The following is a 25,144-nucleotide window of genomic DNA, read 5'->3' as shown; positions in this document are numbered from 1 at the left end:
ATGTTGAGCACTGTTCTAGCTACTGGATCGTGGGGAAAAAAAGGAGCACTCACAATCTAGGCAAGAAGTAAAACATCATAAAACCAAATGACAAAGCAATACAATAAATGCTGGAATAAATTTTGGAATAAAGTGCTCTGGGAATAAAGGAAGTCATAACTACATTTGCCTGGTGTCCTAAAAATATTCAAAATATGGACCACCCGGGTGGCTCAGTCAGTTAAGTGTCCAATACCTGATCTCATCTCAGGTCTTGATCTCAAGGATGTGAGTTCAAGCCACTTTGTGTTGGGCTCTTACTCTGGGCATGGAGCCTACTTAAAAAATATATATCTAAAATACTGAGATAATGATGGCCCCTAAAAATTCTAAGAAAAATCCTTTTCCTTTATGCACTTTTTATCAGAAAATGTATTTTCTTGGGGCACCTGAAAGCATGTGGCTCAGCTGGTTAAGCGTCCAACTCTTGATTTCAGCTTTGGTCATGATCTCATGATTCATGGGTTCAACCCCAAGTCCGGCTCTGACAGGGCGGAAGGGCGGAACCTGCTGGTGATTCTCTCCTCTCTCTCTGCCCTTCCCCCATGCTCTCTCTCTCTCTCTCTTTCTCTTTCTGTCTCTCAATATAAATAAAAATAAAATTTAAAAACATCTAAAAAATGTATTTTCTCAATTAGTGGTACTAAACATCTGTGGTTCTCTACTGGTTGCAAGATAAACTTTGAGACCACTATATTTCTTGGTATGGTGAGGAAAAATTGAAAAGAAAATTACTTGTTTTAGCTTCTCATTCATTCATTCATTCATTCGGGTAGTCAATAAACATTTATTTTGTGCATAGTACCTACTATGTGCCAGGTATTATAATAGGCACTGGAGATACAGGGGTAAGAAGAAAAGTTGTGTTTTCTTCTCATCGTGCTGTGTCCATTTCAGTGGAGGAGGTAGACAGGAAACAAGTAAAACAGTAAATATATAATGTCATTTAAGGTAGCAAGTGCTGCAAAGAAAACTTAGCCAGGTTAAGGTGAGAGAGTATAACCAGCACAGAATGGTGGGAGGGTGAACAGTCAGGGAAGAGGTTTAATATCTGAGCAAAGACCCAGAAGAACCTACTTTAATATTAGGCAAACTTATTGGGTGATATTAATTTTTCTCTAGTGATTTAGCATCATCTCTTCTTCAGAATAGATGTTTGCACAAAAATCCCTTTTTAATGTTTTTTTTCAAATTTACTCTGGAGAGAAAGAGAGAGCGGGGGAGTGGCAGAGAGAGAGGGGGCCAGAGAATCCAAATTGGGCTCTGCACTGACAGCAGACAGCCTGATTTAGGGCTCGAACTCACAAACCGCAAGATCGTGACCTGAGCCAAAGTTGGACGCTTAAATGACTGAGCCACCCAGGCGCCCCTGTTTACACTAAAATTCTAAAATCAGATGTTGTTATACAAAAGATAGGTGACAGACACTGTACACTTAGGAAGAAAATATAAAGGTAGGAGTTGACATCTAGGGTATATGAATCTAATGTGTAAATGAAGATTAAACTATAGGGGTGCCTAGGTGGCTCAGTCGGTTAAATATCTGACTCTTGCTTTCAGCTCAGGTCATGATCTCATGGTTCGTGAGTTCAAGGTCCCTCATCGGGCTCTGTGCTGATAGTGTGGAACCTGCTTGGGATTCTCTGTCTCCCTCTCTTGCTGCACTTCCCTGACTCACGCTCTCTCTCTCTCTCTCTCTCTCTCAAAAAAAAAAAATAAATAAAGATTTAAAAAAATATTAAATTATACATAATCAAGTATAAGTATATTATAAAATGTTAAACAAATTAAATGTACGTTGTTAGTACTCTCAATATAAAAATCAGTGCTATTTTTCTCACAGTTAATAAAACATCCCCACTGTTTATTCTAATCAACAGTTGGAATAGTTGTGTGTTTTTAGATGATTTTTCTCAAAAAAAAATTTTTTTTTTCCTTTAGGAATGGTTCACTGTCATTGAGCATTATCACCGAACCAATGCTACCATTACTGAACTGGTCATAGGAAATGAATATTATTTCCGGGTCTTTGCTGAGAACATGTGTGGCCTCAGTGAGGATGCAACAATGACTAAGGAGAGTGCTGTGATCGCCAAGGATGGTGAGTTAGCAGTGGACTCCTATAAGGAGGTTCTGGACTCAATTCCAGTATGTGGGGGTGTGAGGGGTTTCCTTTTGGTTTTGTTTTGTTTTGTTTTGTTTTGTTTTGTTTTGTTTTGTTTTGTTTTGTTTTGTTTTATAGAGGCTTCCCTACCAGGATTAAATCCAATCTCCAGCCCCTCTCCCTTCCCTGGAGGTCTGGGGAAGGGACTGAAAGTTTGAAACCACTAATCACAGTTGGCAACAAGTCCCCATCCTTCAGTCCAAAGGTCACCTCATTAATTTAACAAAAGACCCTTTTATAACTTTCCTCCCTTAGGAAATTTCAAGGGTTTTAGGAGCTCTGTGACAGAAATGGGGCCAGAAGACCAAATATTTACAGTGAAGTCTTGGATTGCGAGTGTTCCGCAAGACACGAACATTCCTAATGTATTTTTATGAGATAAACGAGTTGTCTTGCAGTGCTAGTAGTATGTGATGCCGGTCATCACATGATCATAACTAAGCCAATGTTTCCTGAAATTCACTTTGATATACCAGTGCTTTGGATTACAAGCATGTTTCCAGAATGAATTATGCTTGCAAACCAAGGTTTTAATGTATTTCTTATTATAAATCACAATATTACAACTGGACATCTGGAAACCCCAGTTCTCAATGACTAGATGTTCTCAAGAAGACTGGCTATAGAGATGTGGTGAAAGGGAATTCAGAAACTGATAAACACATATTTTTAAATTGTGGTAAAAATGTTTGACTAAAATGTTGATTTTACCAGTAAAAATTTTTATTTTTATTTATTTTTTAACTGTTTATTTATGTATTTTGAGAGGGGGTGGGCAGAGAGAGGGAGAGAGGGCATCCCAAGCAGTCTCCACTCTGTCAGCACAGTGCCCAACGTGGGGCTCAATCTCACAAACTGAGATTATGACCTAAGCTAAAATCAAGAATCAGAGGCTTAACTGATTGAACAACCCAGGGTGCCCCTTGTTTTTATTTTTAATATTGCATTTTTTAAAAAATATAAACTTTCTGACTTCTTTCCAACTTCTGGGCTGTGGGTCTGGATGGCTAAAATCAGAGATAGGAATTTCATTTCCTCATAAACCACTGTCCTTAAAGTCCTCATTGCTCATTGCCTTTACATTAAAATATACTGTTGATCAAAATATTCAGATACCAGATTCTTCTCAGTATTTCTTTCAGTCTCAGATGACTGTACTGACTTTGTGTCCCAGTGCGATTGTCCGTTTGTATACTTCAGAATGAATGTTGTGTGGAATTCACCCATATTTTTACATGTTTTTATAAGCTCAGAGGAGTTTTAACCATGAATAAAGTATGCCAAGAATGACATATTCTCAGGCCAATTTGTGTTTTTCTAATGCTTGTTTTTAAGGTAAAATCTACAAAAATCCAGTGTATGAAGATTTTGATTTCACGGAGGCACCCATGTTTACTCAGCCTTTGGTTAACACCTATGCTGTGGCTGGTTACAATGCCACCCTGAACTGCAGTGTGAGAGGAAATCCTAAGGTACCATTTTTTCAATCACATTAGTTAAATTTAAGAATTAGTCCCAAATTCCCCTTTGTTTTAAAATTTTTTTTTAACATTTTTATTTATTTTTGAGAGACTGAGCATGAACGGGAGAGGGGCAGAAAGAGAGGGAGACACAGAATCCAAAGTAGGCTCCAGGTTCTGAGCTGTCAGCACAGAGCCTGATGCGGGGCTCAAACCCACAAACCGTGAGATCATGACCTGAGCTGAAGTTGGATGCTTAACTGACTGAGCTACCCAGGCGCCCCCAAATCCCCTTTTTGTTTTATGTTAGACACATTATAATTGCAAATAACAATATAAGTTGTGCTATTGTATCTTTTTCTGGGATAGGGAGGAGAGTGCAGCATTGTGGTGTTGGTGGATAATTAGGTCCACTATTTAAATACAGTAGTAAAAAAATGCTTATATTTCTTTACTAAATAAAAGATGACTATTTAGGAAAACCCAAAACACCCATTTTAAAAAATACTGAGAGGTAAGGAGATGGAAGTAATATTGTTTCACCTGGAAAATCTGGTGGTAATATTGATTCATCAAATTTTCTAAAATAGATTAAAGCAAATGACGATACTGTAATGCAAGGCAGAATATAAAATGTGCTGTCCTAGGAAGGAAGAAATCATATCTGATTGAAGAGATTTAGAAAGGTTTTAAGGTTTCTTGATGGCATTTGAAAAGAGCAACGAATTAATGAATGTTTCCCATAGAGATATTTTTTTTCCTGGTGGCACTGTGGGAAAAGTGCCCTAGAATTTGGAAACATTGCAAAGTGGTATGATTCCTGCATATACCATCAGCAGGAATAGACGAGTCAAGGGAGAAGTTACACTGAGAATGAGAGGAAGATCCTGAATTCATCTTTAGTTGGAAGTGATGTCGATACAAGCAGGAATGACCAGGAGGGAGAGGAGAGGTCACCAGAGCTTAAGAGAAAGGCCAGAGCTGTGACTCATCCTAGGCATGGGGGTGCTATATTCCATCTCTTGGAGCCGAAACTATAGAAAGGAATATCATTGAGGAAAGAGACTAGTAATCAAAAAGCCAAAGTCCAAGGGGTAAGCCTCAGTGAATGCTCCCATTTGAAAGGGCAAAGAAGGGGGCGCCTGGGTGGCGCAGTCGGTTAAGCGTCCGACTTCAGCCAGGTCACGATCTCGCGGTCCGTGAGTTCGAGCCCCGCGTCGGGCTCTGGGCTGATGGCTCAGAGCCTGGAGCCTGTTTCCGATTCTGTGTCTCCCTCTCTCTCTGCCCCTCCCCCGTTCATGCTCTGTCTCTCTCTGTCCCCAAAATAAATAAACGTTGAAAAAAAAAATTAAAAAAAAAAAAAAGAAAGAAAGGGCAAAGAAGGATGGAGGGAGGAAGATGATGGTATGAAGGAGACAGAAAAGAAAGTCTCTAGAGTCTGAGCAAGGCAAAAGCATATAAGAGGCAGAAGAGAGAATATGGAGAGTGTACATTTACCAAAGGGAGAAGAGAATATGGGAAGGCAGGGAAGGGTCAAGGGTGATCGAATGTAATTCAGAGGCCAAGGAGAATAGAGTCAGCTTCCTGGGTGACTGGTCATTACTGATCTTGCATTATCTGAAGTGGACCCATTCCACTAGATGATGAATAGAGCTCTTTGAGGAGAGATGAAATGGTGAGGAGGCATAAGCAGCCCCTAAAGAATTAGAAAAGAATGTCAGGAAAAGGAAGTGGGAAAATCAGATAGTTGTGACACCTTATGAGGATTCTCTGAAAAATGCCCAACAACATACACTCTCCAGGGTAAGTTGACATCAGGAACCTGTAGATCAAATTACAATGCATCTGAATTCATTTGGGAAGAGAGCCCCAGAGCTGTCTTCTGAACAAGTCTGGCTTGCTTCCGACCTGCCCATTTGTTTTCTTGCCAAGCACCATGTAGAATTTAATTTGAAAGGAACAGTGCTCAAGTAGATGTGGATTCTTCTCAGATATACTTTCTTTCTAAGCCATGCTTTAAAATTTGGTCACTGGCTTTAATGGTCTATTATTTATTATGCTAAATACTGATATATTTTGACTTATTTTCTTCAATCTTAACTTCAGCCCAAAATAACCTGGATGAAAAACAAAGTTGCTATTGTGGATGACCCAAGATACAGGATGTTCAGCAACCAAGGGGTCTGTACTCTGGAGATTCGCAAGCCTAGCCCCTATGATGGAGGCACTTACTGCTGCAAAGCTGTCAATGACCTTGGGACAGTGGAGATCGAATGCAAACTGGAGGTGAAAGGTATGACATCAAAGATCTCATGTATAAACTGAAATGGAAGAAAATCATTTATTTATCGTCCTTACTGCAAAATCCAAATTACGTGCTAAAATGTTTGGGGGTGGCAGAGGAAGGGGAGAGAGAATTCTGGGACAGAAGACATTATTACATTCTGCATCCACTCTGATTTGTTTAAATAGACTTATTCTCATCTCTTGCAATTCTTGTTAACTAAATGAATATTAATGTCAGTGGAATGCTAGCATGTGTACAGCATGGTGAGGATGAGTAAAGTCAAGGGAATATGACTTTCATGATATAATCCATTTATTTAAAAAAGTCTAGTGCAAAGCTCATCTAATGAAGCTACAATTAAGGAATTTACACTATTTTTAATTAGTTTACTATTTTGTGAAACTTCTAATATATATATGGGTAAGTTTGCTAATTTAGCATTTAATATTGCACATAGAGAATATAGCATATCCATATTATTGTATTATAATCAGTTGCTTTTAAAATCTCATTAAAAATTTTCCATTTATAGGTATGTATTTCATTTATATTAGTTTTTAGAAATGCTGCAACTAATGTAAACCAAGAAACATATAAGGATTTATGTGGTAGAAAAGTCTCAGAATAACCTGTCATCTTAATCAATTTTTATAGTAATTGGGTGTAATTTTTATACTGGAGTTTTTTTCTTGACAATCAAATGGTACTTTGGGATACCATGAAAACTATAGCTGTCAGAGTCTCTGTTATGAGATAATGGGTGACATGATCCTAATGTCTTTTCTCTTTTTCTTATTATGTTATATTGCTTTTCTGTGATAACCAAAATCTTTATTTTTTCTACCTCTCTGTAATGAAGAAATTATGATTCAAAAGTCAGAAAGATAACTTTGTAAATATCTATTTTAGAAAAAAATAGTAAATACTTAAAGTATTAATGTTAAAAAAGAGGTTTTAGTCTTAAATCTAGTATAAATAAAGACACTTTTTGAAAAAATTTTTTCATAACTTAAAAAAAAAGTATTCTTTCTGCTATGATTTCTGTCCATTCTCAAGTAATACAGTATAGTAGATTGATAACTGAATAAGTAGAAATTTTTAAATTTTTTTCTCTCAAATATAAAACAATAATATTCTTACAAAGTGTCAAACATGACTATTGAGAAAGTGTTTACAAATTTAAGCATTATTTTTATCTGTTTATTAGTTCTAAATTCAAACTAAGTTAAGAGTTGCAAATATATCTGGTTTCTCAACCCCTAGCTTTTTTAAAGTATTGTTGGTACTTATGTCTCAATATCCAACAAAATCCAACAAAAAACTAGTACTACTTCTGCATGCTTTGAAAATAAAAGAATGTTGCTAATGGTGTAAAATGATTATTTCATAAATGGTTCAACATTTGAGATCCTCCATAGAAGCAAATAATACTATACAGATAGATGATATATCATTTATAGTAATTATATAGTAAATTATATAGTAACTGAATTTAATAATATAAAGAATGTATCCTAGTACATGAGTTCATAATAAGGCATCAACTGTGGTATATTGGTGAAAACTTTTAGTCCTAAGAGTAAACCCAAGATTGTTTATCATCAGATTGTTATCTGATAATAGGTGACTTGAATCAAGTTAAGCTGTGAAAAAAAAAAAAAAGAAAAAGGTAAGAATGTCAACTGAGAATAAATAAATACTGGTACAAATATTCTAATTCTACAGTGATATATCAAGGACTAAATACCCCTGGACAACCAATCTTCCTGGAGGGGCAGCAACAGGTTTTAAAAGTTCATATCCCACTGGATATTTCTACTTTCTGTTCCATTCCTCTTACATGAAATCGCACTTTGCATGTAAAGCTTGACTTTCTCATTTGCTTTTCATTGTATCTGTTAGCAGCTCATGGCATACAGTGTTTATGCCATGAACAGGAAGGCCAAATTATTCAAGGATATTAATTAATGTAGGCACTATGTTTTGTCAGAAAACTAAGTACTATACCACACATCCCCATAAATAAAGCCAAAGAGCTACATTTTAAGATGACCTCACTGGAGATATCAGATTATCAAAACTTGGGAATCAATGACATTTCTTTAATATTTTCATTTTCTAAATGAAGAGAAATATGATCTTCCTTTAAGATAATTTCTGCTGTAGTTTCCTTAGATTCATGTTGAGCATTTTTAATTTACTAAGTTGTAGGAAAAATATTCTAGACATTTTTGATGAAGAAAGGACACAAATATTTAGAATATTTGGATCCAATATTTGGAAACTTCCATATTTAAGATTTCCAATGAAATATTTACCAATAGAATGTCTATGACCTCTCCATCTGTTGGACATTTTGGATATTTTCATGGAACTAAAATTATTTCATATATTTATGAACTTGAAAGAAAATTTTGGGTCCCATTACTAAATGTATTAAACAATAAATGAGTGCTATTCTACAAGTATAATTCACCCCCATTTGGAATAATGAATTGAGAAGTTCTTTGGGACTGGGTAAACAACCTGATGTAAACTCTAATGTTGTAAATCTATGCCTGAGTTTACAATTCCCAGAGATAATGTCAGCTTGCAAAAGATGACCAAATTAGGGCTCTTTCTTTAAGGTTTTGTAGATTATACATAGAGTAGCTTTCTACCCTAAGTTTGTTTAGGCCTTGTGTTTATTTAGATCAGTCATATATAATCAGTTCAGAATACAATATTATAGAATATACTAGTTTAATATTTTTATCTACTTGATAATTTTGCCTTTTAGCATTTCAACATATATATATGTACACTAATGCTTTGTCTCTTGTCTCTGTTTTTCTTTTGTTGAAAAACACAATATATATATGTTGTAGGTTTTTTTTTTTTTAAGCTAATGGTTTGGAAGCTTTTACCATAAATATTCACTGTACAATCAAGTTGGCTTTGCCACCTGATCAGGCAAAGTTGTTGTGCATATTAATAAATGTTTTACATATTAATTTTCCTTTTGAAGTGACTGGATCCCTGCCCTTCACTCCATATGCTTCTATTTTCCTACATCTTTCACATGACTAAGGATTAATGAAATCACCTCATCATAATCATGACTATAATTTCATCCAACAAGTACTCAACTTTGGTTTTAGCACTTTATTAATGCTTACAACTTCTCTCTCTCTTTCTCTCTTTCCCTTAGTTGTAGCACAGTAAGGATTTTTGAATGTATATTATCATCTAAGGTAAGCTTTCATATGGTTTTGGCATATGAAGCTTATGACTGTCATAAGCCATACAAAGCCTGTGGAGTATGGCATGATTTTCATTCTGTAATCCAATGAAAATAGACTATTTAAAATCTCTAACTTTGTAGTTTTAATTTGTATTTAAGTATCTTGACATTAACAGCTAGTACTTATTCATCACAACAATCTCCTGTTGACATGAAGCAAGTTGTTGAATGCAGTAAAGCATGAATTAATGCATTTAATGTTGATGAAAATGATACCCAAGCATTCTGAACGCTTTGCATCAAGGAATGGACATGTACATAAGCGGCATCATTTCTACCAATATGTGACTTGAATTTTTTTTTTTTAAAAAAGGAGAATGACTTTCCCAAATTTGCATTAAAGAAGTTTTAAGAATGTTCAAATGGCATGCTGTTTTTGCCTGGACGTGAGTTTATTAGCAAGTAGTGAAGCACTTCCTTAAAGGACCATGAATTTTTATAGTTTCATGAGTTCTCTTGTGAAGGGGTACTTTTATTTTATAAATATAATTCAGACACATGGAAGGTAAGTTTGAAATAGTAGTAGGATTTTTCACGTTCAGAAGGCATTGGACACGTTTTACTATTTTTAACAAAATCTTTCCAATTTTTGCACTTTGATAGTGTATAAATAGCCAAAATTAAAGGAGTGGTTCCTTTTTTCTTCTCCACTGTGCTTGAGTTGGAGTTCTTTGTGCTAAATTAAAAGGAACATTAACGAACAGGAAAACAGTTCTTCTCACTGATTCATAACATGGTCTACATCTACTCTGCCATTCAACCAGAAGGCTTAAATCATCTATAGAAGAATCCCAAAACCCAAAAGAGCAATAGATCCTTTCCAAAACCAGTTAGGAATTTAAACTAAGATGGAATAATAGCAGGGAACAAGAAACTGCTATGGATCTGCCGGGAACTTGCTTTTCCTTCTAGATGCCAACTGCTTTAAATTCTAAATGTACTAAATGCAGGAGATTTCCCAGTAGGACTGAATGAATCTTTGTGACTAACTGGAACATAATTAGTCACATTTCTAGGCAGCTAGTCAGGAAGTAGTATTTCAGTAATTTTTCATGTAGACGGTTTTGACTTGGCCTTTTCCTTTTTGTCCTCTCTAGGTGGTCTTTCCTTCTGCAGGCTTCTCTTGCAAGGCGTACCTCCTAACATAATTGATTCATATTTGCGAGACTTGCAATCAAGCAACCCTGAGGAATACTAAGGGCCTGGGCCCTGCCTCCCTACACTCCACTGCTTTGAAATCTGATTGCAATGAGAAAGCATTTTCTGTTTTCCACCAGCACCCAAGTGTGGTTGTTTTCTTTCCTCCTGATGTTAAAGAAAAAAAAATGTTTGCACGGGATTGCTTAATTAAAAATTGCATACAAAATTTCATTTGAAGTCAACATTTTGCTCATGATTGTCTGTGCTTGGTCACTGTACTTTACAAAAAAAGCAAGCTAGAAAATTAGCAAAAGCTGTTGTTTCAGTTTAAAATAGTAGGCTGTAAATGCTTTCTTTTTTCCAGAATAAAATGACATAGTACCATATACCACGGTCAGATCTTGAAAACCCATCTTTCTCTTGAAAAGTCACTCTTTTCTTGATCTAACAGATTTTTCTAAGCAAAACAGGGTTGTTTATTTCACACAATCCTGCTTAACACCAGTGGATCTGTACGCTTTTTCCCATTTGTATTCCCTATAAGACGACTTCATAAAGTCTCTCAGACACAGTTTTCTCAACAGAAGGGAAATTGTATTCAATAAATGGTACAATAAGTTTGAAGCACTTATGATGAGATCACACAGTATTCTTTTATGTGCTTGGGGTTGTGTGCGCAAACAGAACTGAGGACAAAAGGCTGGGAGCCAGGTGCCACCAAACTCAGGCCTGACCTTCATTTGTCTCTGGCACAGCCTCCAGGCCAAATGTACCAGAGCTCCTGCCAAAACAGCTAGTCCTAGTGACAGAGAGTTACTGCAGACGACAGAGCGGTTATAGATTTAGAGATTGCTGATGGCATCCATTCAGACTAATGAAGACCATCAAAATCCTAGAAGCTGAGAAACATTTGCAGGAGCGCATCATCTTTTCAGCGCTTCCTTTGACTCTTCCTGCTGTTCTAGAGAAAGTTTCAGTTAAGGGAGTGAAGGGTAAGTAAGTCACCTCACCATTACTGTTTATTCCCTCGTCGCCCCCCATTTCTTCTTTTTGGTCTTTTGTCCTAGGAGATAAATACATTGTGACCTGTAGGTGGGCCCATAGGATCCTGGGACAACATTTTAAAATATCTGCCCTGCTTCCTTTCCAGGTTAGAGCTGGGAGGTATGGGGGAGATCACACTCCTGGGCTGACGTGGGTCTCATCAAGGGAAGGAGTGGTGTATTCAGGTAGCTGCAGTACCTTTGGGAATAGCAAGAGAAAATTTGGGTTCTTGTCCAAACTATAATGGCTGCCTCTTCTGTTCTGATGAGTTGGTGATCCTGCCTTATCGGTTGTGAAGAATATTGGCTACTACCCCATATCCTTAATCATTGTGAAGCAGTAATGTGCGCAACCCCATTAAAATGTAAATACCCATTTTAATCAGAAAATATATTTACACATTATCAACTAAGATATTTTATGTAAAAGAAACCTGGCATCTCTGTAACGTCAAGAAGATCATATCCTTATGTGCGAACCCAAAAAACAACTGTCTGGCAAAACTAATTGGTGTGGGCCCCTGCAGCCCAGCTGCTTGGTCTGAACTCCAGGACAGCAACTAAGCTGGTTGCCTAATTCACTCATTGACTGATTTTGCCAAGTCAGGGTCAAGTTTGTTAGGCTTTGTATAAACATTGCCTAAAAGTGACTGTAAAGTATCCTTACAAAATATTGGTTCCCAGTCATGACTCATGCTCTCAAATATATTTTGTACTAGATAATGTTATTTTTCTACATATGACCTCTTTAAGGGTACTCATGCACCACAAAATTCCAAAAAGGAAGAAAAAGTCTATTTTGAAATGACAAAGAGCAAAAAATGTCAGAAGCTGTCATTGCTATTACCTTTCGTATAACTTTGTTCTAATTTTGTTTGAATTTGACTTTATTAAAGAAAAATTATATGTCACAGGAACTTACCAAGAATTCTTTTTGGAAACTAAACATTTATTAAATGTTGTAAAGGATCATATTTATTTACTTACTTTAGAAGAAAGCTTAATGAATGTTTCGTCTAAATTAATACAGAAATAGGAGAAAAACCCATTAGTTCCAAGAAACATTGGAACAAGGTAATATATCCTTAGCCACTCGTTTTTAATCTTTCAGAAAAATTCTATTCAGCTCAACAAATGAATTATTGAGTGTCTGATGTGTACATGGCACCGTGATGAATTCAGCTAGAACCCAATGATGAATAATCCACTTCATGCCTTCAAAGAGTTTATAATGTAGAACACTAGTAAACAAAGGGGAAGACATAAACAGGGAAGACAGCAGGTGTAAGAGATCCCTATAAGGATTCAGAAGTTGGATAATGTGGTTTATGTATTTGTTATTATCCATGTATGTATCACACTAGAATGAAGTATAGGCCATGCCACATGACTTTATTTTTCTAAATCAAATTAAAATATGAGCTCTCCACTAGCTAGATGAGCTCTCCACTACCTAGTGAAATTGAGAAATTCTCTCTGTCCTGTTCGGGGGTCCTACCTCAGGCCCTGGGTCAGCTGGAATATTTTCTGTGCCTAGAAAATGGAGAGAAGGAAAGTCTCTCCATTTTATTCCATACTGGTGGAATGTCTGTGTCCAACCCACTATGGTCCACTCAAAGACTCTGAACTTCCTGGACAAGTGTGGCTATAAGTGTGGACCTCTAAGGCCATAGTTTCACTATTTACCTGCTACTTTTAAAGATGTTCTTTGTGGGAACACTGGACAGTTCTACCACTTAGTACTAGCCTTGGACCTGGGCAAGAGGGAATTCTACACTTTCAAGAGCCTCACTCTGGCCCTCCTCCACCCATTAATTCCCTCCACAGGGCAGGAGGGCCACAAAGCCAAGGGGATGTGCCTACTTAGAATCCTTACCACATCCTCCTTATAAAATGCACCCAAGCTAACTTTTAGGGAATTTGTGGGCCTTTTCCCTGAGTTCAAACCTCCTAAAAAGAAACACATGGCCAGTTTATGCACATTGAGGCTCAAAGGTTAGGACAGAGACACCTGTTTGCCAGGAGGCAGGGGTGTGGGGATGTGACTAGAGCTTGTGCATGAGGTGGGGCATCTGCTCATGTGGGTCTAAGAACCCTCCTGGTGTGGTGCTGGAAGGAGCTAGGATGTAAAGAGTGGGGAGACTGGCAGTGGGTCACCATATTGTGGCAAGTATCTCGGAAGAATCTGACAGTTCTACAATTCAAACCTGGCCTTCCAAGTCATTATGGATTCAGCTCATGAAGACTGGAGAATACAACTAGTTTATTAACCATCCATTAGCTTCATTTATAACTTCTAAATATTTATGTACATGAGCTATAGAAGTTAGGAGTAGCCAGTCCTCAGCATTACCTTGATTCCAAAACCAGACAGACTCCACTAAAAAGAAGAACTACAGACCAATTTCCCTGATGAACGTGGATGCAAAAATTCTCAACAAAATACTAGCCAACTGGATCCAGCAATACATTAAAAGAATTATTTACCACAATTAAGTGGGATTTATTCCTGGGATGTAGGGCTGGTTCAATATCTGCAAGTCAATGTGATACATCACATTAATAAAAGAAAGAATGAGAACCACATGATCCTCTCAATAGATGCCCAAAGATAAATCAAGGAATCGATCCTATTTACAATTGCAACAAAAACCATAAAATACCTAGGAATAAACCTTACCAAAGAGGTGGAAAATCTACACACTGACAACTGTAAAAAGCTTATGAAAGAAATTGAAGAAGACACACAAAAAATGGAAAAAAAAATTCCATGCTCATGGATTGGAAGAATAAACACTGTTAAAATGTCGATACAACCCAAAGCAATCTACATATTCAGTGCAATCCCTATCAAAATAACACCAGTATTCTTCACAGAGCTAGAACACACAATTCTAAAATTTGTATGGAACCACAAAAGACCCTGAATAGCAAAAGCAATCCTGAAAAAGAAAACCAAAGCTGGAGGCACCACATTTCCAGACTTCAAGCTGTATTACAAAGCTGTAATCATCAAGACAGTATGGTACTGTCACAAAAACAGACACATAGATCAATGGAAGAGAAAAGAGAACCCAGAAATGTACCCACAAACATATGGCCAACTAATCTTTCACAAAGCAGGGAAGAATATTCAATGGAAAAAAGACAGTCTCTTCAGCAAATGGTGTTGGGAAAACTGGACAGTGACATGCAGAAGAATGAACCTGGACCATTTTCTTACACCACACACAAAATAAACTCAAAATGGATGAAAGACCTATACGTAAGAGAGGAAGCCATCAAAATCCTAGAGGAAAAAGCAGGCACAGACCTCTTTGACCTCAGCCACAGTAACTTCTTACTTGACATGTCTCCCAGTGCAAGGGAAACTAAAGCAAAAATGAACTGTTGGGACCTCATCAAGATGAAAACTTCTGCATGGTGAAGGAAACAATCAGCAAAATGAAAAGGCAACCAACAGAATGGGAGAAGATATTTGCAAATGACATATCAGATAAAGGGCTAATATCCCAAATCTATAAAGAGCTTATCAAGGTCAACACCCCAAAAACAAATAATCCAGTGAAGAAATGGGCAAAAGACATGAATAGACATTTTTCCAAAGAAGACATCCAGATGTCTAACGGACACGTGAAAAAATGCTCAACATTGCTCATCATCAGGGAAATACAAAGCAAAACCACAATGAGATACCACCTCACTCCTGTCAGATAGCTAAAATTAACAACTCAGGTAACACCGATGTTGGCAACAATGCAGAGAAAGAGCAAACCTGTTGCACTGCTGGTGGGAATACAAACTGGTGCAGTCACTCAGGAAAACAGTGTGGAAGTTCCTCAAAAAGTTAAAAATAGAACTACCCTATGACCCAGCAATTGCACTACTAGGTATTTATCCAAAGGATACAGGAGTGCTGTTTCGAAGGGGCACTTGTACCCCAATATTTACAGCAGCACTATCGACAATAGCCAAAGTATGGAAGAGCCCAATGTCCATTGACAAATGAATGGATAAAGAAGATGTGATATATATGTATACACACACACACACACACACACACACACACACACACAGTGGTATGTTATTTGGTGTTCAAAAGGAATGATTTCTTGCCATTTTCAACAATGTGGATGGAACTAGAGGGTATTATGCTAAGTGAAATTAGAGAAAGGGAAATATTATATGACTTCACTCATGGGTGGAATTTAAGACACAAACAGATGAACACAAGGGAAGAGAAGCAAAAATATGAAAACAGGGAAGGGGAGAAACCACAAGAGACTCTTAAATACAGAGAACAAACTGAGGGTTGCTGGAGGGGTTTTGGGTGGGGGGATGGGCTAACTGGGCAAGGGGTATTAAGGAGGACACTTGCTGGGTTGAGCACTGGGTGTTATATGTAGGTGATTAATCACTGGATTCTACTCCTGAAATCATTATTGCACCGTATGTTAACTAACTTGGATGTAAATTTAAAAAAATAAGTTAATTTAAAAAAAATAAAAGGAGTAGCCAGCCCTGAACCACCTCTGTTTCCTTCCCTGTATCTCCATCCAATTTCTCTCCCACTCCAGCCTTTCCCCACTCACCAAACTCCAAGTCTGACCCTCCATCTCCTTCCTCACTTAAGTTTTATAGAAGAGAATTCTAGAAATACAAGTTTGGTCTCTTTTTCCTGGAAGTAGGAATAGAATCAGAAATAATAATACCAGTACCAATTCTCCTATGATATTAATTGAACTCTAGATTGAACCCCACATTTATTTTATTTATTTTATTTTTATTTTTTTTATTTTAGAGACAGAGAGCATGTACAAGTGGGGGGAGGGGGCAGAGGGAGAGAGAGAATCTTTTTAAAATATTTTTTTAATGTTTATTTATTTTTAAGAGTGAGAGAGACAGACCGCAAGCAGGAAAGTGGCAGAGAGAGAGAGAGAGAAAGAGAGAGGGAGACACAGAATCCAAAGCAGGCTCCAAGCTGTGAGTTGTCAGCACAGAGGCTGATGCAGGGCTCAAACTCGAGAACCATGAGATCATGACCTGAGCCGAAGTCGGACACTTAACCGACTGAGCCGCAGAGAGATAGAGAGGGAGAGAGAGAGAGAGAGGGAGAGAGAGAGAGAGAGAGAGAGAGAGAATCTTAAGCAGACTCCACACTCAGTGCAGAGCTTGAAATGAGGCTTGATGCAGGGCTCAATCTTAGGATCCTGGGATCATGACCTGACCCAAAATCAAGAGTCAGAGGCTTAACCAACTGAGTCACCCAGGTGCCCATGTTTTAGTTCTTATTTTAGCTGAGCCATTAATTACCATCCTTGTACCAAAAATTCAGGTGCTTGCTACATGTATATATTTATAAAATCCTTTGTTATTAAACTTTGATAACTTAGAATGGACTAGAGAAACAAACCACTTGATGAACAACCAACTGCTCTGGTCTGAGGAACCTATGGCCTAGCTGAATATTTTTCTACTCTCTGGAGTAGATTACTAGGAACAAAATACCAGAGAAGCAGCAAAACAGTTAAACACTCCCAGAGAAGTCACTCAGGGTGGCTTGGGGCACTGGCTGACTCTAGTCATGAAAGGAAAAAACATCGCACTCAAGCGCATAGTCCACCATAATTTCTTTCACTCCCAAGCAATAGCTTTAGAAAGCATCTTTCTGTTCTTCGTAGATAAGCACTTACACAGCTATCCACAGGCAAGAGGCTCCCTCCCTTATTCCTGAACTCTCACCTTCATCCTAGTCTTGGAGCCCAAGAAAACATTTTAAAGACATTACATACCAATTTTATTGGCGTGTATATCGGCTTTTTTTTGTTTTGTTTTGTTAATGAAAAAATAAATAAATAAAAAAGAACTAGGGGTTACCAGAAACACTGTGGCAAGGAAAGGAACCATTATTTGGACTCTGTAAGGCATCCTTCTTGGATGATTAGGACAAGGAGTAATTGGAAAGAAGCCATGTTGCAAAATAAACCAAAACTGATTTGGAGTCATGTGGTCATTTGGAAAATTCCAGACACTAGAGACCCAAGTAATGTATCCCCTGAAGTGCCATTGGACAGGTCATCCCAGCCACACTCCTGAGTGTCCACTGGGGGGTCATTGTCCATTCAGTTCCCATTCCTGCCCTGGGGAGGTACCGCTGAGCTGGAGCCGGGTTGGGTGGTAGCAAAGACTGCCAAGAAGAGGCAGAGCATCTCTGCACAGGGTGACTTTATTCACTTGTCAATAGCTCTTAGTTAGGGTTCAACAAACATTAGGTAGCAATAGTAGGAGTTCCTTGGTGAGACAAGTTTCTCCATGATTGTTGAGTCCTCATAATAGCAAGCATGGACTCTGAACCAAAGTGTCACCAAAGTAGTAACTCCACTCTCTGAGGAAGTTAAGCAAGAGTGATGGACAGATCAACAGGAGATGGCAAGAAGGGGCTTGGTGGAGGGCAAGACCAAGAATCAACATCAAACCAGGGGGAGAAAAGGAGAACTGACTAACACATTATTATTTTCACCAAGGGAGGGGAAATCAAGAGCAGTGAGATAAAAATGAAGCCAGAAATAACCTCACAAGGCAAGGAACTAAAGAAAGGGGAAATGGCAAAGAGAAAATCAACAATAAAAAAAAAATTAAAAAAAAAAAAAGCACCTACTTCTGTGTTTTACAGGCATTATCTCAGCAGTGGTTTCTTAACCTGTCCCCCACCACCCTCCCCATTCCTCTTTGCAGAAGAAAAGAAAACCTTGGACAGCACCTGAGAGCATAGCCTGAGACTACCACCACAACCCCTTGTATGCTTACCCATTGAACTTTATGCACATGTTATATTCTTCTCTGTGATATAGGAGCTTATTTTAATACAAAACACTTTTTTATTCCCAGATCTTCCAACGGATGTTGTTCCAGACACACTGTCAGGGAGCTAAAGGTGTCCCAGTTCTTGGAAGCATGGCATAATCTTAGAAAAGCCTCATCAACAACCAGCAGCCAACACCTTCACCAGGGACCAACAAGTGGATCTCAGTTCCACTGGTGAGAACATTATGTAATGAGTTTTAAATAAATATATACATATATATGTAATATATATAATATAAAATCAGAAATATAAAATAAAATACAAAATCTTAAATATCTATCATCTAACTCTTCTTTGTCCTGGAAAAAAACAGCTTTAAACAGAATTAAGTGAGCCAAACTGGTCTTTCTTTTCTTGTCCCTTAACTGCCCTGAGTGCTTTCTCTCTTTGTTCTGCCCTAGCCCCCTTCCACCTGGGGTTTAAAGGGCTTCTTCAGAGCAATGCCTATACCCAAGCCTTCTAAGAGTGGATGTTGCACTTGAAATGTGGTCTTGTGACCAGCAGCATGGGCATCATCTGGGAGCATGTTAGGAAAGAAAACTCAGCACCATGCACTCTCCACATCTCCTCACTCGGAACCTTTATTGTAACAGGATCTCCAGGTGAGTCCTGTACCTGTTCCTTCAGGACAGGTGTGGCTCCAGCCCTCTTTGTCTCTAGCTCCTTATATGGATATTTATTTGGGCCATTGTCTCTCACCTGCCCAAAAGAAAGTCAGTCTGATAAAAGTGTCCCTCCTAAGGTATTCCTGATAACAACCTAACTTAACACTGACATGTGACCTAACCTGTCACTCCTAAAAGCCCTAACCGGAAGACAGGAATAACTCTTAGGATTTCAGGCACCCTAGACTGCTGAAGAAGGAATTTTTGAGGAAGAACATTCCCACTAGTGCTCCTCAAATCATATTGTGGAAAAAATCTTAAAGCAGTAGGATGTGAACTCAGAAAAGGTTAACAAATTAAAAAGGTTAAAGGATATAAAAAAAGAGTGCTAAGAACTGTCTCTGAGGGAAATCAGTTTCCTTAATCCTAAATTGCTTTCACAATTTCAGATAAAAAGCACAATTACAACATCTCAGGGACTATATTGTGAAATATTGTTTTCTGATTTCGTTCAGGAAATCAAGCATTTGTAAAAGAAGAGAGCAAAGGGTTTTGGCAACCTACTATTAAACACTGCATGTCTGCTCATGGATTTTGTAAGGTATCATAGTTCTGTAAAGCATGGACTTTAAAGTCTCAAAGTACAAAACTATAAAAACATAAATTAGATCAAAGCAAGTAAATGAAAAAAGAACTGCAGAACCATACTAATCTTTATAAATACTCCATCCTATGAGTCTAAACCTCTAAACACCCAGCTTGACTCCCTAAATGATAACATTCTGCTACACCCCAAATCTAGCCAGTGATTTCTTTTTTTTCAAGTTTATTTTTTTTATTTTTGAGAGGCGTGGAGGGGCAGAAAGAGAGGGAGAAAGAATCCCAAGCAGGCTCCTCGCTGATAATGCAAAGCCTGACAGGGGACGTGAACCCACTAATGGCAAGATCATGACCTGAGCCGAAATCAAGTGTCTGAGGCTTATCAGACTGAGCCAGCTAGGCAACCCTAGCCAGTGATTTCTTGATTGCAACCCATGCCTTTTTCCAAACCAATGGAAATCAGTGGCTTTTTGAAGCTGTTATATCACAACAGATGCACCTGATCTGACTACATGAGACTATGTTACCTATTGTGGGAAGTTGGCTGAGATGCTGAGGAAGGAGTTTTGAAATGTAAGTGAAAGTTACATACACAAAGAGAAGCAGCAGTAAAACCAAGATATCCTTTCTCTTTTGGGAAAGAAATTCAGTTTAGCTAAACAATCAAGTAAAAATTTGTGGACCTATTGTACTGTGAATATGTTAAGATGTTACCATTGGGGGAGGGTAGGTGACGAGTACAAGAGACCCCTCTGTATTATTTTTGCTACTTTCTGAGTCTATAATTATTTCAAAATGAAAAGTTTTTTAAAAGCATGGATGTCTATTGAGTGCCAGGTATTGAGGAACACACTCAGTGCAGGAATGTGATCCTAGTACTCTATAAGCTGGGTGAGAGGTAGATTGGTATATAAGTAAGTGACCAAAGACAGAGTGGAATACAAGTACAAAGGCTCTGGTTGTGTGGAAGCAGGAGAGGTCAAACTGGAAGAATGTGCAAGGTCATCTCAGAGAAGATGGAATTTAAGCTGAGCCTTGATTGGCGGGCAATGTTTTAGGGGTAATAAGGGATGGAAGGTACTCCCCAAGCCCAGGGAGAAAATCAGGACATGAGAAAATGCTGGGTGTGTTTGGCAACAGCTAATGAAAGTTGGAGCAGGAGACTTAGAAAGGGAAGTGAGGTTAGAGGAGATATTTGGGAGGTAAGACTGGAAAAGTAGATTCAGTCTTCAAATGCCAAGCTAGGGAGGTTGGACTTTACCAAAGGCATCTGAGCAAGGGAATTCTTCATCAGTTTCAGTATTTAAATAAAACCATTTTTTACATAATATCTAGAATGGCATAAAATCTACATGATATATAGAAACTGGACAGTTGAATATTGACAAAAATATCCATCTAAGTCCTATATTTATATATGTAATTTAGTAGGTGGCATTTAGCTATGGTTAGCAGTATAGGCTCTGGAATCAAACTATGTGGTCTTGAATCCTGGTTTTACCCCTTTTCTAGTTGTGCAGTCATGGCAAGTTATTGAACCTCAGTGGGATCCAATGACAAAAATCTGCAAATGGCGATGAGAATCATACCTACTTCATAGGATTTTTAAAATATTAAATGAAATAACTCCTGATGCTTAGAACAGAGCCTCACTGGAGCTCATAAATGTAAGCTACCATGTTAGTTCAAAAATGGAAAACTTGTGAACATCAATCACTATGTGATAAACCATGATAATCAAAGGAAGCCATGATTCAAGAGGTGAAATAATAGGAAATCTCTAATCTACTTTTCTTTGACATTAGACAGGTAGGCCTTAATAGGTCTTGAATTCATTTGAAATTTCCAAAAATTTTCCCCAAAAAACATGGGTAGAAAGCAGCTTAAGAGTATGAGTGTTAGAGAAAATGTGCTTTTAATTTTTTATTACTTTTACTCCTTTTTGATGATATAATATTCCACATTTGCAAAGAAAAATGATTACACATATACAGCATAAATAAAATAAATACCATGTTCCTTCTACCTAGTTTAAAAATTGTGGCTGAGAGGGGCGCCTGGGTGGCTCAGTCGGTTGAGCAAACGACTTCGGCTCAGGTCACGATCTCGTGGTCCATGAGTTCGAGCCCCGCGTCGGGCTCTGTGCTGACAGCTCAGAACCTGGAGCCTGTTTCAGATTCTGTCTCCCTCTCTCTGACCCTCCCCCATTCATGCTCTGACTCTCTCTGTCCCAAAAATAAATAAACGTTAAAAAAAAATTTTTTTTTAATTGTGGCTGATATAGCAAAAGGGCCCTTCAATATCCATTTTCCAACCTTTCAGTAATAACAGAAATTATTTACCGAGGAAAATGGTTAGCCAGCTAAAGACTACGTTTCTAGCCTTTCTTGCAGCTACACATAGCCATGTGACCAAGTTTTGGCCAATAGGATAAGAGCAGAAGAAACAGGTACGATTTTAGGCCACGCTCTAGCAAGGAAAAGAGCACAGCTTCTCTTTTTTCCCCGTTTGAATTGGTTGGAACTTGTGGTTAGTCATTTTTGACTACAAGGACAAGGGGCAACATCCTGAGGGTGACAGACTAATAAAATGGACCTCTAGAGCTTGTTTGGAGGTTCTAGCAGGGGAGCGCAACTACTCGTATACCCTTGACCAAAGAATGATCCTCCTGTATTGGGGAAGGTTGTCCTCTTCTACAGAGTGCACAGCTTCAGGAGGGATGCACATGGAGCAGCGAGGGAAGAAAGGGACACCCGCCTACCCAGCCAGATAAGCCGAATCAACCCTGGTGATCAATGGGGTGACAGATGTCACAGCCAGATCACCATCACGTCCTAATAAAATGGAAGGAATCAGTGTTCCTGACACTTTGGAGTTGCCATACCAGCCCAGAATTGCCTGACAATAGGTGAGAGAAAAATACTTAGACCATGGGGTTTTGTATCCTAATTAATATAATTACCAATACTTTGGAATCAATCTGTGTGCCCTTCTACAATCCCATTTCTGGAATTTTATATATCATTTTTTTTTCCTTTTCTTCATAGCTTTTGTCACATATGTACATATTCCTAAATGCAAAGTCATACATGTTTTTGAACTCTGTGTGAATTAAATAAATCATATTATGTGCATTTTTTCTGTAACTTGCTTTTTTTCCATCTCTCAGTATTATACTTGTGCAATTCATGTTAATAAGTGTAGCTATGGTTTATTTTCTACTGCTATATTAAACTTGCTGTATAATATTAAATTGTGTGAAAATACCTCAGCTTATCCATTCAGTATTGGTGGACATTTAGGGTATTTATAGTTGTTGATTATTGTACAAAGATGAATATTCTTATACCTATCTCTTAGGACACATGTGCAAGAATTTCTCTAGGATGTACTCCTGGGTCAGAATTATTTTTCAAAATGGTTGTCCCCTTCCTATTCCTCCTTGCTAATACTTGCACTCAAGGCCACGTGATTAAGTTCTGGGCTAGTGGGATGCATGTAGAAGTGTTGTTTTGGAATTTTAGAAAAGCACCTTACTTTGCTGGCTCGGCTGAGTGGTATCCAACTTATTATTATTTTTTTTTTCACTCCCTTTCTCTTTCCATCTACTTGAAATGCAAATAGAATGGGTGGAGCTTCAGAGGCCATTCAGAACCAAGTGATGACCTTAAGGTACAAGTCAGAGAGGATGTTAGAGGAGAAAGACAGAAGAGCCTGAGTTCCTGATGATCATGAGGCCACTGCAATTATAGATTTTTATGCGAGAAAGAAATAAACTCTTATTTTGTTTATGTCACCAGGTTTTGGGGATTTTTCTTACAGGTATCTGAATATAAGCCCAGTTGATTTTTTTTCTGTTTCTTGTTGATTTTAGGAATTCTTTATATAATCTGGGTAGTAGTCAATGTGGATTTTATTTGAGGGAAATACCTTTTCCTGTTTATGGCTTGTGTCTTTTCATTCTCCTTTGATGTTTTGATGTGCACTAGAAATTATCTGTAATATAGTTAAATTTATTGATGTGAAAAAGGATTTCTCCCTGGATTTTTCATGGCATTGATAAATTAAAAAAACAGATGTCTCCAAGTTTACTGTACATAAAACCAGCATAGTTAAAAATGGATCTCTGTCATTCTGATTCCTTTCCTGCATTTTTCAGCACTTTTTTCTTCACATGAAAGATTAGGAGGTATATATCCAATGAATGGTTTGGTCTATAGACACCTAAGGCAGGGGTCACCAAACTTTTTTCTGTGAGGGACCAGACTGTAAACATTCCAGGGTTTGCAGGCCCGTGTGGTGTCTGTCACAACCACAGAACTCGGCTTTTGAGTGAGAAAGTAGTTTAAACAATATGTGAGGCATAAACGTGGCCTTATTTGTGACACTGAAGTTTGAATTTCATATAATTTTGCATCAAAAAAATTCCTTTGATTTTTTTCAGCCATTTAAAAATGTTAATACCATACTTAGCCCGTGGGCTGTACTAAAACAGGTGGTGGGCTGTTAGTTTGCTGACTCCTCTCCGAGGTGTCATAATGTGAATCCTGCGGGACAAACTGCATCTGCTGATACATGTTTCTTAACACACTGTCTTGAAAGCAGTCTCTGAGCTTGTTCTATGCCTTAGAAAATTGCATAAAGATCAGAACCAGGAAGTAAAAAAAGGCAAGAGGGAGGCTTATCTCAGGTTGTGCAATGTTTATGGCAGGATGTCCCCTGTGTAAAGAGGTGCATTGTGAGGTAAGGGGCTGGTGAACTACCATTGTGTGGCAAGTGTGCTCAGTCCACTGTACAGTGGGAGGACGCTGCCTGGATCCCTGTCCTCTATCGCCAGAGAAGGCTGCGTGTAAAAATGTCCAATTACTGGTACTGGATGCTCTGAAAAAAGGGCATTTGAGTTTCAACCATTCAGTCCCCTTGTTAGCAAGCCTTTTCAAGTCCTGATTTTTCCTTTCAATATCTTGGTCTTTGAACCCACAGCGAGAGTTCTATAGAGCTAAAGGGCCCCTGTTCTTTGGGTTGGAAGAAGAATTGTTTTTGTGGTGCGTTTATCAAGTAGGACCTCTTTTTGGACAGACAGTTGGGGCCATGAGGCCGGTGACCCAAGATGTGCAAAATCATGTTCTCACACAACCAACCGCCCTCCCCTCCCGCCAGACTCCACACGCAGCGACGTCCTTCAGTAGTTAGCCAAAGGCCAGGGCACACCCACACCAGGAGAAGAGAGTTGTGCACAAGACCACAGGTTAGAGGAACCAGCCTCTAACTGCCCAGCTAGCGAGGAGTTTTTCCTCACGGGAGCCCGACCAGACATCCTTGGAAAAGAATCGAACTTTAGAGGCAGGTGCATCAGCCCCTTGGGGAAGTCAGGGCCCTTGCACGCCAACCAGAAAGTTACTGTTGGCGGGACCCTAGTGGTGACCTGGTGGCCAGCGAGAGCCGGTCCAACCCTCCCTGACACCTCGCCGGACTCTCCCCAACCCCTCCCCCAGGTCCTCTCCCCGAAGGCCCCGCCCTCACTCCACCCCCGCGGTCGCACGAGCGGCCGGGCCGCTCTGGGGGCGGGGGCCCCGGGACCTGAGGCGGCCCCGCCTGACCTCGACCTCGGTCGAGCGAGCCCGACCGGAGAGTCCCACCCGGCAGCCACAGGCCCCG

At 38.7% G+C, this 25,144-nt stretch overlaps 1 protein-coding gene across 9 annotated transcripts in view; it reads left to right on the top strand.

The window, feature by feature from the left end:
* The window catches only part of MYBPC1 (myosin binding protein C1), a 97,484-nt gene extending 86,480 nt beyond the window's left edge, over nucleotides 1-11,004 (top strand). For 5 of the 9 annotated variants that reach the window (XM_040491088.1, XM_040491091.1, XM_040491086.1 and 2 more), the window contains 4 exons: nucleotides 1,981-2,140; nucleotides 3,539-3,675; nucleotides 5,770-5,956; nucleotides 10,331-11,004. In XM_040491088.1, coding sequence (XP_040347022.1) covers nucleotides 1,981-2,140; nucleotides 3,539-3,675; nucleotides 5,770-5,956; nucleotides 10,331-10,431 — 585 coding nt within the window. In that variant the 3' untranslated portion in view covers nucleotides 10,432-11,004. Of the gene's footprint in view, nucleotides 1-1,980; nucleotides 2,141-3,538; nucleotides 3,676-5,769; nucleotides 5,957-7,675; nucleotides 7,744-9,140; nucleotides 9,184-10,330 lie in introns of all 9 variants that reach the window. The other 4 variants (XM_040491089.1, XM_040491084.1, XM_040491085.1 and 1 more) reach the window with 3 other exon arrangements.
* The last annotated feature ends 14,140 nt before the right edge of the window (nucleotides 11,005-25,144 follow it).

Source organism: Herpailurus yagouaroundi, unplaced genomic scaffold, assembly GCF_014898765.1.
Source record: "Herpailurus yagouaroundi ecotype Mexico unplaced genomic scaffold, PumYag 182, whole genome shotgun sequence".
NCBI lineage: Eukaryota > Metazoa > Chordata > Mammalia > Carnivora > Felidae > Herpailurus > Herpailurus yagouaroundi.
The sequence above is the reverse complement of the archived record's forward strand: the minus strand, read 5'-3'. Positions and strand labels throughout refer to the sequence as shown.